At 39.7% G+C, this 12,809-nt stretch overlaps 1 protein-coding gene across 2 annotated transcripts in view; it reads right to left on the reverse strand.

The window, feature by feature from the left end:
• The window catches only part of zgc:123258 (uncharacterized protein LOC641502 homolog), a 118,542-nt gene that overhangs the window by 54,435 nt on the left and 51,298 nt on the right, over nt 1–12,809 (reverse strand). For both annotated transcript variants that reach the window (XM_034186925.1, XM_034186917.1), the window contains exons 9-10: nt 7,777–7,858; nt 7,441–7,515 (exon numbers count right to left, since the gene is read on the reverse strand). In XM_034186925.1, the coding sequence (XP_034042816.1) occupies nt 7,441–7,515; nt 7,777–7,858 (157 nt within the window). The remainder of the gene's footprint in view (nt 1–7,440; nt 7,516–7,776; nt 7,859–12,809) is intronic.

A 12,809-nucleotide genomic window follows, 5' to 3' on the forward strand; every position in this document is an offset into this window, starting at 1 on the left:
ACCATGCAAAGCGAAAGCCATACATCAACAACATCCAGAAAAGGCACCGCCTTCTCTGGACCTGAGCTCATTTGAAATGGATAGACGCAAAGTGGAAAAGTGTGTGGTGGTCTGATGAGTCCACGTTTCAAATTGTTTTTGGAAATCATGGACGTTGTGTCCTCTGGACAAAAGAGTAAAAAGACCATCCAGATTGTTACCAGCGCAAAGTTCAAAAGCCACCATCTGTGGTGGTATGGGGGTGTGTTAGTGTCCATGGCATGGGAAACATACACATCTGTGATGGCACCATCAATACTGAAAGGTACATCCAGGTTTTGGAGCAACACATACTGCCATCCAAGCAACGTCTTTTTCAGGGACGTCCCTGCTTATTTCAGCAAGACAATGCCAAGCCACATTCTGCATGTGTTACAACAGCGTGGCTTCGTAATAAAAGAGTGCGGGTACTAGACTGGCCTGCCTGCAGTCCAGACCTGTCGCCCATTGAAAATGTGTGCCGCATTACAACCCCTGGCAAAAATTATGGAATCACCGGCCTCAGAGGATGTTCATTCAGTTGTTTAATTTTGTAGAAAAAAAAGCAGATCACAGACATGACACAAAACTAAAGTCATTTCAAATGGCAACTTTTGGCTTTAAGAAACACTATAAGAAATCAAGAAAAAAGATTGTGGCAGTCAGTAACGGTTACTTTTTTAGACCAAGCAGAAGAAAAAATATGGAATCATTCAATTCTGAGGAAAAAATTATGGAATCACCCTGTAAATTTTCATCCCCCAAATTAACACCTGCATCAAATCACATCTGCTCATTGACATTGACCCTATGCCATGACATTGACCCTATGTGTCTTTTTGCAAGGAATGTTTTTGCAGTTTTTGCTCTATGGCAAGATGCATTATCATCTTGAAAAATGATTTCATCATCCCCAAACATCCTTTCAATTGTCCAAAATATCAACATAAACTTGTGCATTTATTGATGATGTAATGACAGCCATCTCCCCAGTGCCTTTACCTGACATGCAGCCCCATATCATCAATGACTGTGGAAATTTACATGTTCTCTTCAGGCAGTCATCTTTATAAATCTCATTGGAAATGCACCAAACAAAAGTTCCAGCATCATCACCTTGCCCAATGCAGATTCGAGATTCATCACTGAATATGACTTCATCCAGTCATCCACAGTCCACAATTGCTTTTCCTTAGCCCATTGTAACCTTGTTTTTTTCTGTTTAGGTGTTAATGATGGCTTTCGTTTAGCTTTTCTGTATGTAAATCCCATTTCCTTTAGGCGGTTTCTTACAGTTCGGTCACAGACGTTGACTCCAGTTTCCTCCCATTCGTTCCTCATTTGTTTTGTTGTACATTTTTCGATTTTTGAGACATATTGCTTTAAGTTTTCTGTCTTGATGCTTTGATGTCTTCCTTGGTCTACCAGTATGTTGCCTTTAACAACCTTCCCATGTTTGTATTTGGTCCAGAGTTTAGACACAGCTGACTGTGAACAACCAACATCTTTTGCAACATTGCGTGATGATTTACCCTCTTTTAAGAGTTTGATAATCCTCTCCTTTGTTTCAATTGACAGCTCTCGTGTTGGAGCCATGATTCATGTCAGTCCACTTGGTGCAACAGCTCTCCAAGGTGTGATAATTCCTTTTTAGATGCAGACTAACGAGCAGATCTGGTATGATGCAGGTGTTAGTTTTGGGGATGAAAATTTACAGGGTGATTCCATAATTTTTTCCTCAGAATTGAGTGATTCCATATTTTTTTTCCTCTGCTTGGTCTAAAAAAGTAACCGTTACTGACTGCCACAATCTTTTTTCTTGATTTCTTATAGTGTTTCTTAAAGCCAGAAAGTTGCCATCTGAAATGACTTTAGTTTTGTGTCATGTCTGTGATCTGCTTTTTTTCTACTAAATTAAACAACTGAATGAACATCCTCCGAGGCCGGTGATTCCATAATTTTTGCCAGGGGTTGTATGAAGCACAAAATACGACAACAGAGACCCGGACTGTGGAACAACTGAAGTTGTACATCAAGCAAGAATGGGAAGGAATTCCACCTACAAAGCTTCAACACTTAGTGTCCTCAGTTCCCTAACGCTTATTGAGTGTTGTTAGAAGGAAAGGTGATGTAATACATTGTACATGCCACTGTCCCAGCCTTTTGAAACGTGTTGCAGGCAACCATTTCAAAATTAACAAATATTTGCACAAAACAATAAAGTTTATCAGTTTGAACATTAAATATCTTGTCTTTGTGGTGTATTCAAATGAATATAGGTTGAAGAGGATTTTCAAATCATTGTATTCTGTTTTTATTTACATTTTTCGCAATGTCCCAACTTCATTGCAATTGGGGTTGTATGACATCAACCATGCAAGGGCACTCCCAGTAATCCCAAAATGATTTTCCAGCCTATCAAGAAGAATATGATGATCCATGGTCTCAAATGCAGCACTGAGATCTAACAGCACAAGAACCATAGTGGTGTCCAAATCCATTGCAAGCAGAAGATTATTCACCACTTTAGTGACAGCCGTCTCTGTGGAATGATATTTTCTAAAAGCAGACTGCAGTGGCTCAAAGAGATTATTCTCAATACGATAGTCCACGAGCTGCCGTGACACCACTTTTTCCAGAATGAGAGCAAAATGATAGATTTGATATTGACCAATAGTTTTCAATACATTAGGGTTAAGATTTGGTTTCTTAAGTAATTGTTTAATCACTGCAGATTTAAAACATTTAGGAACAGATCCAGAACTTAATGAGAGATTAATAATTTCCAGCACAGTCCTTAAACAGTTTTGTTGGTATAGGATCAAATAAACAGGTTGTGCTTTTTGTTAACGTTCCGAGTTTCGTCGGCATGCCTAGTGAGATACTATCAAATTCTTTAAATCTAGGTAATACCTCAGTAATGGCGCCCACCTCAATAGTAGGGTGTAGTGGCTGGGTTAAGGCATGCTGGGATATATTTAACCTTATCAGGGCTGTGAAATGAAAAGTGTGAAATCCGAGAAAAATTTGCAGGAGCCGGGGTGTCGGGGCCCCGCGGGATCCCAGAAACCAAATTCATTTTTTATCTAATGATACATTTTCAGCATCTCCTGGAACAAAAATCTCAAAATTAGTGCATATTTAAATGACCCTATATTCAACCTTTCATTTGAACTGTCAATGATCATGTTGAAATAACAGAATATGATGTGGAAGTTGGATCTGGAATGATTTTCCTTTTAATTGTAAACCAAATTATGCATGAACTCAGAACAATTAAACTACATGAAATTCATGAAGACTGAAAAGACTGTTACAGCATTTCAAAAACCACAGCTAAACCATGTAGAATATTTTGAAAATCATGGTAAAATATCAATAACATACATTATAGTAAAAAACAAAAACAAAACAACATATTGTGTAAATTCCTGGAAATCCACTCAACGTCACGGTGTCTTTTTCCCCATGGAAAAAAGTCTACCTTAATAAAAACTCAATTATATTCTTGTGTAAATTCATGTAAATCCATTCAAAGCCACAGTCTTTTTTACAATGAAAGAAAGTCTAGATTAATGAAAAAAGCCACATAATCTTGTCCAAAATCCTGTTTGAACAGCACAATGTTTATTTTCCAGAAAGAGAAAAATTCTTACCGTGTTTCCTGATGGCACAGTTCCCTTTTCCCGTTTCATCTGTGTTCATGAAGCCAGCGACAATTCCACGGATTCTTGTCCTTATCAGACTTTTTCAAACAGTCTTTCTCGCCATCTTTTCTCTGTCGACGTTGGTCCGTGACACAGATGTGCTGTTCTTCTTTTAAAAACTTTAGAGGGTCTAAAGGTTTGCAATGTCCACATGCTACGTTTAGCTTAAGCGTTGCAGCAGGAGCCAAACAGCGTCGCCGCAGAAACCAACTAGAGAGTGACATGGGAGTACATTTTCACTCCTGTTCCATCCTGCTCCCACAGAAAAATTCCTGTCCCATTCCAATCCCGGGCCAGAATAAAAAAAAAATTCCTGTCCTGTCTCACTCTTGGTAAAATGGCTCCCACTCCCATCCCGCTCCCATTCAGAATGACTCCCGCTCCTGTACCGCTGCCGTTTTTTTCCCCCTTCTTTTAGTTTTTAGGCAATACACTGAATTTGATTTGATCTTCTCCCCATTCTTTTTTTATTAATTTGTGTTCTGCAGTTTTATTTCAGAAGATATTGCAACAGTAACAGTTCATCTGTGGTAATACAGGGAGGCACTTATTGCCTAAATCCAAATAAAAAAACTTCACTAAAAGACACAAAACATAAATAATGCATGGCCATCTTCAATGCTCTCACTGAAGGAAGGAGGTTTTGGCTTAAAATCTCATGATACACGGCCCCGCCGATTCTTCCCTTAACAGAGATCAGTCGCCCTGTCCCCTTTACAGAAAAACAGCCCCAAAGCATGATGTTTCCACCCCTATGCTTCACAGTAGATATGGTGTTCTTGGGATGCAACTCAGCATTCTTCTCCCTCCAAACACGAGTTGAGTTTTTACCAAAAAATTCTATTTTGGTTTCATCTGACCACATGATATTCTTCCAATCCTCTTCTGGATCATCCATATGCTCTCTGGCAAACTTCAGATGGGCGTGGACATGTACTGGCTTAAACAGGGGGATATGCCTGGCACTGCAGGATTTGAGTCCCTCTTTGCGTAGTGTGTAGCCTTTGTTACTTTGGTTCCAGCTCTCTGCAGGTCATTCATCTTGCGTGGAGCCCCAGTTCGAGGGAGATTATCAATGGTCTTGTATGTCTTCCATTTTCTTACAACTGCTCCCACACTTGATTTATTCACACCAACCTGCGTGACTACTGTAGATTCACTCATCCCAGCCTGGTGCAGATCTACAATGTTCTTCCTGGTGTCCTTCAACAGCTCTTTGGTCTTGGCCATGGTTGAGTTTGGAGTCTGACTGTTTGAGGCTGTGGGCAGGTGTCTTTTATACAGATAACAAGTTCCAACAGATGCCATTAATACAGGTAATGAGTGGAGGACAGAAGAGCTTCTTAAAAAAGAACTTACAGGTCTGTGAGAGCCAGAAATCTTGCTTGTTTGTGGGTGACCAAATACTTATTTTCTACCATAATTTACAAATAAATTCTTTAAAAACCCTACAATTTGATTTCCTGGATTTTTGTCTCATTTTGTCTCTCATAGGTGATGTGTACCTATGATGAAAATTACAGTCCTCTCTCATCTTTCTAAGTCGGAGAACTTGCACAATCAGGGGCTGACTAAATACTTTTTTGCCCCACTGTACAGTGTGGTACTTTATGGTAAATCTGTGTCAGGTAGGCAGTTCTCAAAAACTAAATGTCCCTGCTGGAAGGAGCTGAAACGATTCATCGAGTAATTCAAATAATTCGATTACAAAAAATGTTCGAGGCAAATTCTTTGCCTCGAGGCTTCGTTTAAAGCTGTAGTACATACATCAGGCCTGTATGTGGCGCTGTAACGCTCCCACAAAAAACACAGAAGAAGACCATAACGCTAATCAATGTAGCAGGTGATGCTACAAGTTTATAAAGCCATATGCTGAGTAAAATAAAGCCTTTTAAGAGAAAGGGTCCACACGGATTGTCTGAAACGGACTTATTGTGCATTTAAAGTGAAGCAGTGTGTTTGTATATATTATTAAAAAAAAGAAAAAAAAAAGAAAAACACGTTTTGCTCCACTAGCCGTTCTCCACCTCCGCAGATGAAGTGAAAGGACGCGCACTTGAGTCATGTTTAATGATTAAAATAAAGCTTTACTTTAATTCAGATTTGGTAAGAGTTTTTATCAACAGGCAGCTTTTGTGGAAACGCTGCACTCCACAGCCGTTTTTCAAAGGCTTTGTTATTCGGCAAGTATCCACAGAAAACAAAGAATTTGACTTTGGTTTGAGCTGCTCTGTACAGCACGTATAAATATACACTAAACACTGAATAAAGCACAGTAATAAAAAGGGCAAATGAAATATGCAATAAGAAGGAAAAAAAGGATGCACACTGAAGATTTCACAGACTGCCTGGGCTTATGGTTTGGCAAAGCTCTAAAACTCTTAATATGAAAAAAAGAAATAATAACCCGGCAAAACAGACAGAGAACACCCTAAACTTAAAAATCTGCATGATGGCACAGAAACATTGTGCCAGTGCTTTAGGGAGAGCCCTGCCACTACTGATATTGTTTAAAAACTCAAAGGTACTTTTTTATCTGATTACTCGATTAATCGATAAAATAATCGATAGAATTTTCGATAGCTGCAGCCCTAGAAGCCACCAAGACACAACTCTGGAAGAACTTTTGGCTTCTGTGGGTGTGAGTGGAAAAAATGGGACTAGTGCAAGAATTTTATTTTTGTCTTCATTTTACATACAGTCCCAAATTTTCTGATTTGTGGTTGTTTCTGTTGCATTTCTAAAATTACAGAACTGCTACAAAGTGTTAACATTTTATTGTTTTTCAAACTTTGTAGAACAAACACTAAACTCTTATAAAGAAGGAAAAATACACAAACGTGCAGGAAAAACTGAACAGTGCAAACTGATTTGACTCTCGTGATTTTTGCAAATAACAAGAGGTAACTTACTTTAAAATAAATTAAATGCAGAGATGCAGCCTAATAACTTCCACCCATCCCGTGGGAATCCCACGGGAATCCCGTGAGCCGTGGGATTCCCGAAAAAATGTCAGCCTCTACAACCAACTACTCCCGCTTTACAACTGTTGCAACAGCCAGGCTTTTTTCTCCTCGAAAATACACGGAGCCAAGGACACTGATTTGTATCTGTGACACCCAGATCAGTGTCCGCGGACTTATAAAACTTGCACGATCTCGTGAAAAAAAAAAGAACACTCTGCGATAGACATTTTAAAAACTCAGTGACAATCAAAATTACAGAGTTAAACACCAACACCCCCCACCCCCATGATAAAATCGGCGGAATTTCGCGGATTCATGGAGTTTTCAAAACCTTGCCTAATGTCTTCTATTTTATTCTCAAAGTAATCCAGGAAAACTTGTGCTGTAAAAGGAGAGCAAACTGCAGGTGGTTGTCCATGAATAAGTGTTGCCACCGTGTCAAATGCCATTTTGGCGAATCAGGATGAAATTTTGGAACAGTTCGAAAATTTCAACCCAATTTCAAAACTGGTGCTGATGATGGCTGTAACTACTGCATATACCTAGTTTTTCCAAGATTGACAAAAGATGGATTAAGGAGTTACTGTGATGCTTCAAATTGCACCCTGATTTACTATTTGGGATGAAATGGGAAGGAACAGCACTCTGTGGAATAGGGGTATTAAAAGTACAGCACACTGATCCTGTGGAAAATCAGAAGAAATTATTTGCAAAATGTCGTCATTGCTTCACCATAATATCTGACATACCTTGGTGAAAAAAGGAGTGATGAAAACAAAGAAGACATCATACACAAGGAGGAGGCCCAGTAGAATCAGACATATCTAAAAAATAATAAAATACAGTTTCATCATTTCAAAAATATTAACTGAATCACAATGATCAACAATGATGACACGTTATCTTTGCATTTCTGTATAGGTTATGCTCAAATATACTGACTATAACACAACATTTTCAGTCAAACCTTTTAGCAGCTCTCACATTTATGTAATAAAAATGGAATTGGGGTTTTCACATAAACACTGACAAATATTTGAAACAAGGGAGTGTTAGCCACAAGGCACAATGGTTGCACAAATTACCTTGAAATTGGATAGCGAAATGGTCTTCATGAAGTTGAGACAGAAGGCAATTCCAAGAAGGTCCTGTAAGATCCAGATCCATCTACAGATAGATAAAACACATCTATGTTTGTCTTATTGCTAATTATATTCATTAACAATTTTTCTTTTTGTTCAGGTTTGTTGGATAAGTAACAAATTTTCACTTTTGTCTTGTTGCTGGGTTAAAACCATAATTTCCCATTTCTTCACACCAATCAAAAGAGAAAACAGTGGTCTTGACCTCCAAACTTTGGTTTTGTGGTCGGGACCACAAATTAACCAGTCAAATTAACCAGTTTTCGTATTCACTGAGTGGTCACTACCAATTTCTAGAAAAGTTAAGTCCATTTGACAGAGTTGTGGTCATCATATTTTCTTTTTGTGATCATGTCAAAAGGGTTCAAACATCATTTCAAACATAATACAATGTTGACAAAGCAATTATATTTATGAAAACCTTCCTCATTTGTATAGCTTGAGCAAGAACTTTCAAGAACAGGAGAGTAATTTACTGAGGTTTGAAGAATCTCCTTTGTTCATGAATATTTCAGTCTTTAATCAAAGAAAATTAAACAACCTAAACAACAGAGAGGAAAAGAGAGCAATGAAGTTTGCTGTTCCAAGAATATGGCATGAACCCACTGACCACTCAACCAACTGCTACTTCTGCATGGTGGAACCTTCCAAATGCCGAAGTGGGAAGAATGCACCTGCTATTCCTTATCCTGACTTTCCATCTTCCACTGCACCAGTGCCACATAGTGCTGAGCTTCCTGTACCTTCACCTCCAGAAAGAAAACAACCATCAGAAGAAAGCAGTGAATCAGAGGATGGGAGAACAGTGAAGTGGACTGTGACATTACAGATACAGTTTGTGAGAGGAATTCTTACTTCCAAAGTCAAGGAGATCTGAATGACCTCAGAGATCATGGTCTGACAAAGTCAAATGCTGAGCTTTTGATCTCAAGGCTGAAGGAGTGGGACTTCTTGGATGAAAAGTGTGCAAGTAACAAGCCAAAGAAAATGTCACCAACTTTTCTCTAGCTTCTTTGCCAAGGAAGAGAGTTTGTGCTATTGTTGTGACATTTCAGGATTGTTCAATGCAATTGTAATTTCCTGTAATCCAAATGAGTGGAGACTCTTCATTGATAGCTCATCCAGAAGCTTGAAGGCTGTGCTACTGCACAATGGGAACAAGTATCCATCACTTCCTTTGGCTCATTCAGTGCATCTCAAGGAAGATTACAGTGTCAAATATCTGCTAGAAGCTTTGAACTATCATGAGTATGGATGGGAGGTCGCTGGGGACTTCAAAATGGTGGCATTTTTTAATGGGACTCCAGGGAGGTTTCACCAAGTTTCTCATTTTTTCTCTACCTTTGGGACAGTAGAGACAGGACAGCACATTAGCACCGGGAGCAATGACCTGAAAGGACTGAATTCTCAGGTGGAAGCCGTAACATTAAACATGAGCCATTGGTGGATCCTCACAAGGTTTTGTTCCCTCCTCTGCACATCAAACTGGGTCTCATGAAACAATGTGTCACAACGCTTGACAAAGAGTCTGCACCATTCAATTATCTTCAAGACTTTTTCCCAAAGCTGCCAGAGGCAAAAGTGAAAGCTGGTGTTTTCAATGGACCAGAAGTCAAGAAAATCATAGCGGGCCCTGAATTTCCAAAGAAACTGACAGCAAAGGAACAGGAGGCATGGAAAAGTTTTGTTGATGTTGTCCATAGGTTTCTGGGCAACCACAAGGCTGGCAATTATGTGGAACTGGTTGAGACTTTGGTGAGAAATTATGGTCAAATGGGCTGTAGGATGTCACTGAAGGTCCACATTCTGGATGCTCACCTTGACAACTTCAAGGACAACATGGGGGTATACTCAGAAGAACATGGGGAGCACTTCCACCAAGACATAATGGACTTTTAACACAGATATCAGGGATCTTACAATGAAAACATGATGGGAGACTACATTTGGGGTCTGATAAGGGAAAGTGATTTGTTGCACATTCACAAATTAAGGAAAATTGTTCATTTTTAACTTTGTAAAATTTTCAAATGTTTGAAAATAAACCTTGCTGCAGTTATGTTCCATATTTTAGTTTTATTATTAAAAAGTCAGAAAATTGTCAAAAATTGGTGTTTTGAGGGGAATAATTACTGTGCAGCCCAAAAAAAATATTATGTTTGTTTTTCCATTTTCTATTTCTTTGAGTCTGATCTGCTTGAGGTTTCTTCCTCAAATCATCAGTGGGAGTTTTTCCTTACCACTGTCACCTGTGTGCTTGCTCTTGGCATTGGTAAGGTTAGACCTTACTTGTGTGAAGTGCCTTGAGGCAGCTTTGTTGTGATTTCCTGTTAGGTGATTTCCTCTTAGGTGTTTCCTGTTTCCTGAGGTCCTGTTAGACCTCAGTGCAGCTTTTGATACTGTTGACCATAAAATTTTATTACAGAGATTAAAGCATGCCATAGGTATTGAAGGCACTGCACTGCAGTGGTGTGAATCATATTTATCTAATAGATTACAATTTGTTCATGTAAATGGGAAGTCTTCTTCATGGACTAAGGTTAATTATGGAGTTCCACAAGGTTCTGTGCTAGGACCAATTTTATTCACTTTATACATGCTTCCCTTAGGCAGTATTATTAGAAAGCATTGCTTAAATTTTCATTGTTACGCAGATGATACCCAGCTTTATCTATCCATGAAGCCAGAGGACACACACCAATTAGTTAAACTGCAGGAAGGTCTTTCAGACATAAAGACATGGATGACCTCTAATTTCCTGCTTTTAAATTCAGATAAAACTGAAGTTATTGTACTTCCCCCCCAAAAATCTTAGAAACATGGTGTCTAACCAGATCCTTACTCTGGATGGCATTACCCTGACCTCCACTAATACTGTGAGAAATCTTGGAGTCATTTTTAATCAGGATATGTCCTTCAATGCGCATATTAAGCAAATATGTAGGACTGCTTTTTTGCATTTGCGCAATATCTCTAAAATTAGAAAGGTCTTGTCTCAGAGTGATGCTGAAAAGCTAATTCATGCATTTATTTCTTCTAGACTGGACTATTGTAATTCATTATTATCAGGTTGTCCTAAAAGTTCCCTGAAAAGCCTTCAGTTAATTCAAAATGCTGCAGCTAGAGTACTGACAGGGACTAAAGGAGAGAGCATATTTCACCCATATTGGCTTCTCTTCATTGGCTCCTTGTTAATTCCAGAATAGAATTTAAAATTCTTCTTCTTACTTATAAGGTTTTGAATAATCAGGTCCCATCTTATCTTAGGGACCTCTTAGTACCATATCACCCCAATAGAGCGCTTCGCTCTCAGACTGCAGGCTTACTTGTAGTTCTTAGGGTTTGTAAGAGTAGAATGGGAGGCAGAGCCTTCAGCTTTCAGGCTCCTCTCCTGTGGAACCAGCTCCCAATTCAGATCAGGGAAACAGACACCCTCTCTAGTTTTAAGATTAAGCTTAAAACTTTCCTTTTTGAAAAAGCTTATAGTTAGGGCTGGATCAGGTGACCCTGAACCATCCCTTAGTTATGCTGCTATAGACTTAGACTGCTGGGGGTTTCCCATGATGCACCCAGTGTTTCTTTTTATTCATCTCTTTTTGCTCTGTATGCACCACTCTGCTTTTAATCATTGGTGATTGATCTCTGCTCTCTTCCACAGCATGTCTTTTTCCTGATTCTCTCCCCTCAGCTCCAACCAGTCCCAGCAGAAGACTGCCCCTCCCTGAGCCTGGTTCTGCTGGAGGTTTCTTCTCGTTAAAAGGGAGTTTTTCCTTCCCACTGTCGCCAAGTGCTTGCTCATAGGGGGTCGTTTTGACCGTTTGGGTTTTTCTGTAATTATTGTATGGCTTTTGCCTTACAATATAAAGCGCCTTGGGGCAACTGTTTGTTGTGATTTGGCGCTATATAAATAAAATTGATTTTATTTGGCACGATATAAACAACAACAACAAAAATACTCCACACAGATTTACTATAGAGCGCCTATAATAGGCCTACAACATTAGGAGTTCTTACATTGATAAAGTAAGATGACTGTAAAAATAAGCCACCCGAAGTTACAAGGAGGTAAGTTTTATATGAATTGTATTCAGTGTACTTACACCTATAGTGAGTACATTTTCTGTATTTTATTCATTAGAAGCATTCATGTATATGTATATTTTGTTGTGTGGGCCGCTGAAGAGGAGGTACTGCTGGCCCACCACCACCAGAGGGCGCCCTGCCTGGAGTGCGGGCTCCAGGCACCAGAGGGCGCCGCCGCCTCACGGGAGCAGCCTCAGTGACAGCTGTCACCCATCACCTGAGACAGCTGACGGCAATCATCAGTGGGGTATATCAGCAGGACGGCATCTCCACCTCATTGCCGAGATATCGTTTCTACCGGAGAGGTAACGTATCGAAGCAAACGGAGTGTATCTTTTTGGATTGAGCTAGTTTTTGGATTACTGTTCCAATGAGAGGTGGAGGTAACTTTCCTGCTGTTCGGAGTCCTGGGTGCAAACGCGCCCCCATCTAACTGTTCTTTGTTCCTCGCCAGCAGTACCAGGTCCGACATGCGGAGGCAGTGGCCACCTGGGAGTTCGGGACTTGGCGGCTCCAGTATTCCCGGGGTCCTGTGGCGGAGGAAGCCGTGTGGTTCCGGTCTTACCTTGGAGAGGCGTCTCCTATCTTCGAGCCTGCCCACACGACACTTTTGTGAATTGACTGTTGTCCATTTCTGTGATTGGTTGTATTCGTTGTGCACATTCACAACAGTAAAGCGTTGTTATTTTGACTTACTCCATTGTCCGTTCATTTGCGCCCCCTGTTGGGTCCGTGTTCCTACACTTTCCCAACATATTTTGCCTGTACAAATGAGCGACTTCCACGTTATATTTATCTTTATTTCATGAGTATGTATTTTATACAACTACAGGAGACCTGCATTTATTAAATAATTTTCATGTGTCTCTTCAATATGAGTTCTACTGCACAAG

Source organism: Thalassophryne amazonica, chromosome 2 (assembly GCF_902500255.1).
Source record: "Thalassophryne amazonica chromosome 2, fThaAma1.1, whole genome shotgun sequence".
In the NCBI taxonomy this organism is placed as follows: domain Eukaryota; kingdom Metazoa; phylum Chordata; class Actinopteri; order Batrachoidiformes; family Batrachoididae; genus Thalassophryne; species Thalassophryne amazonica.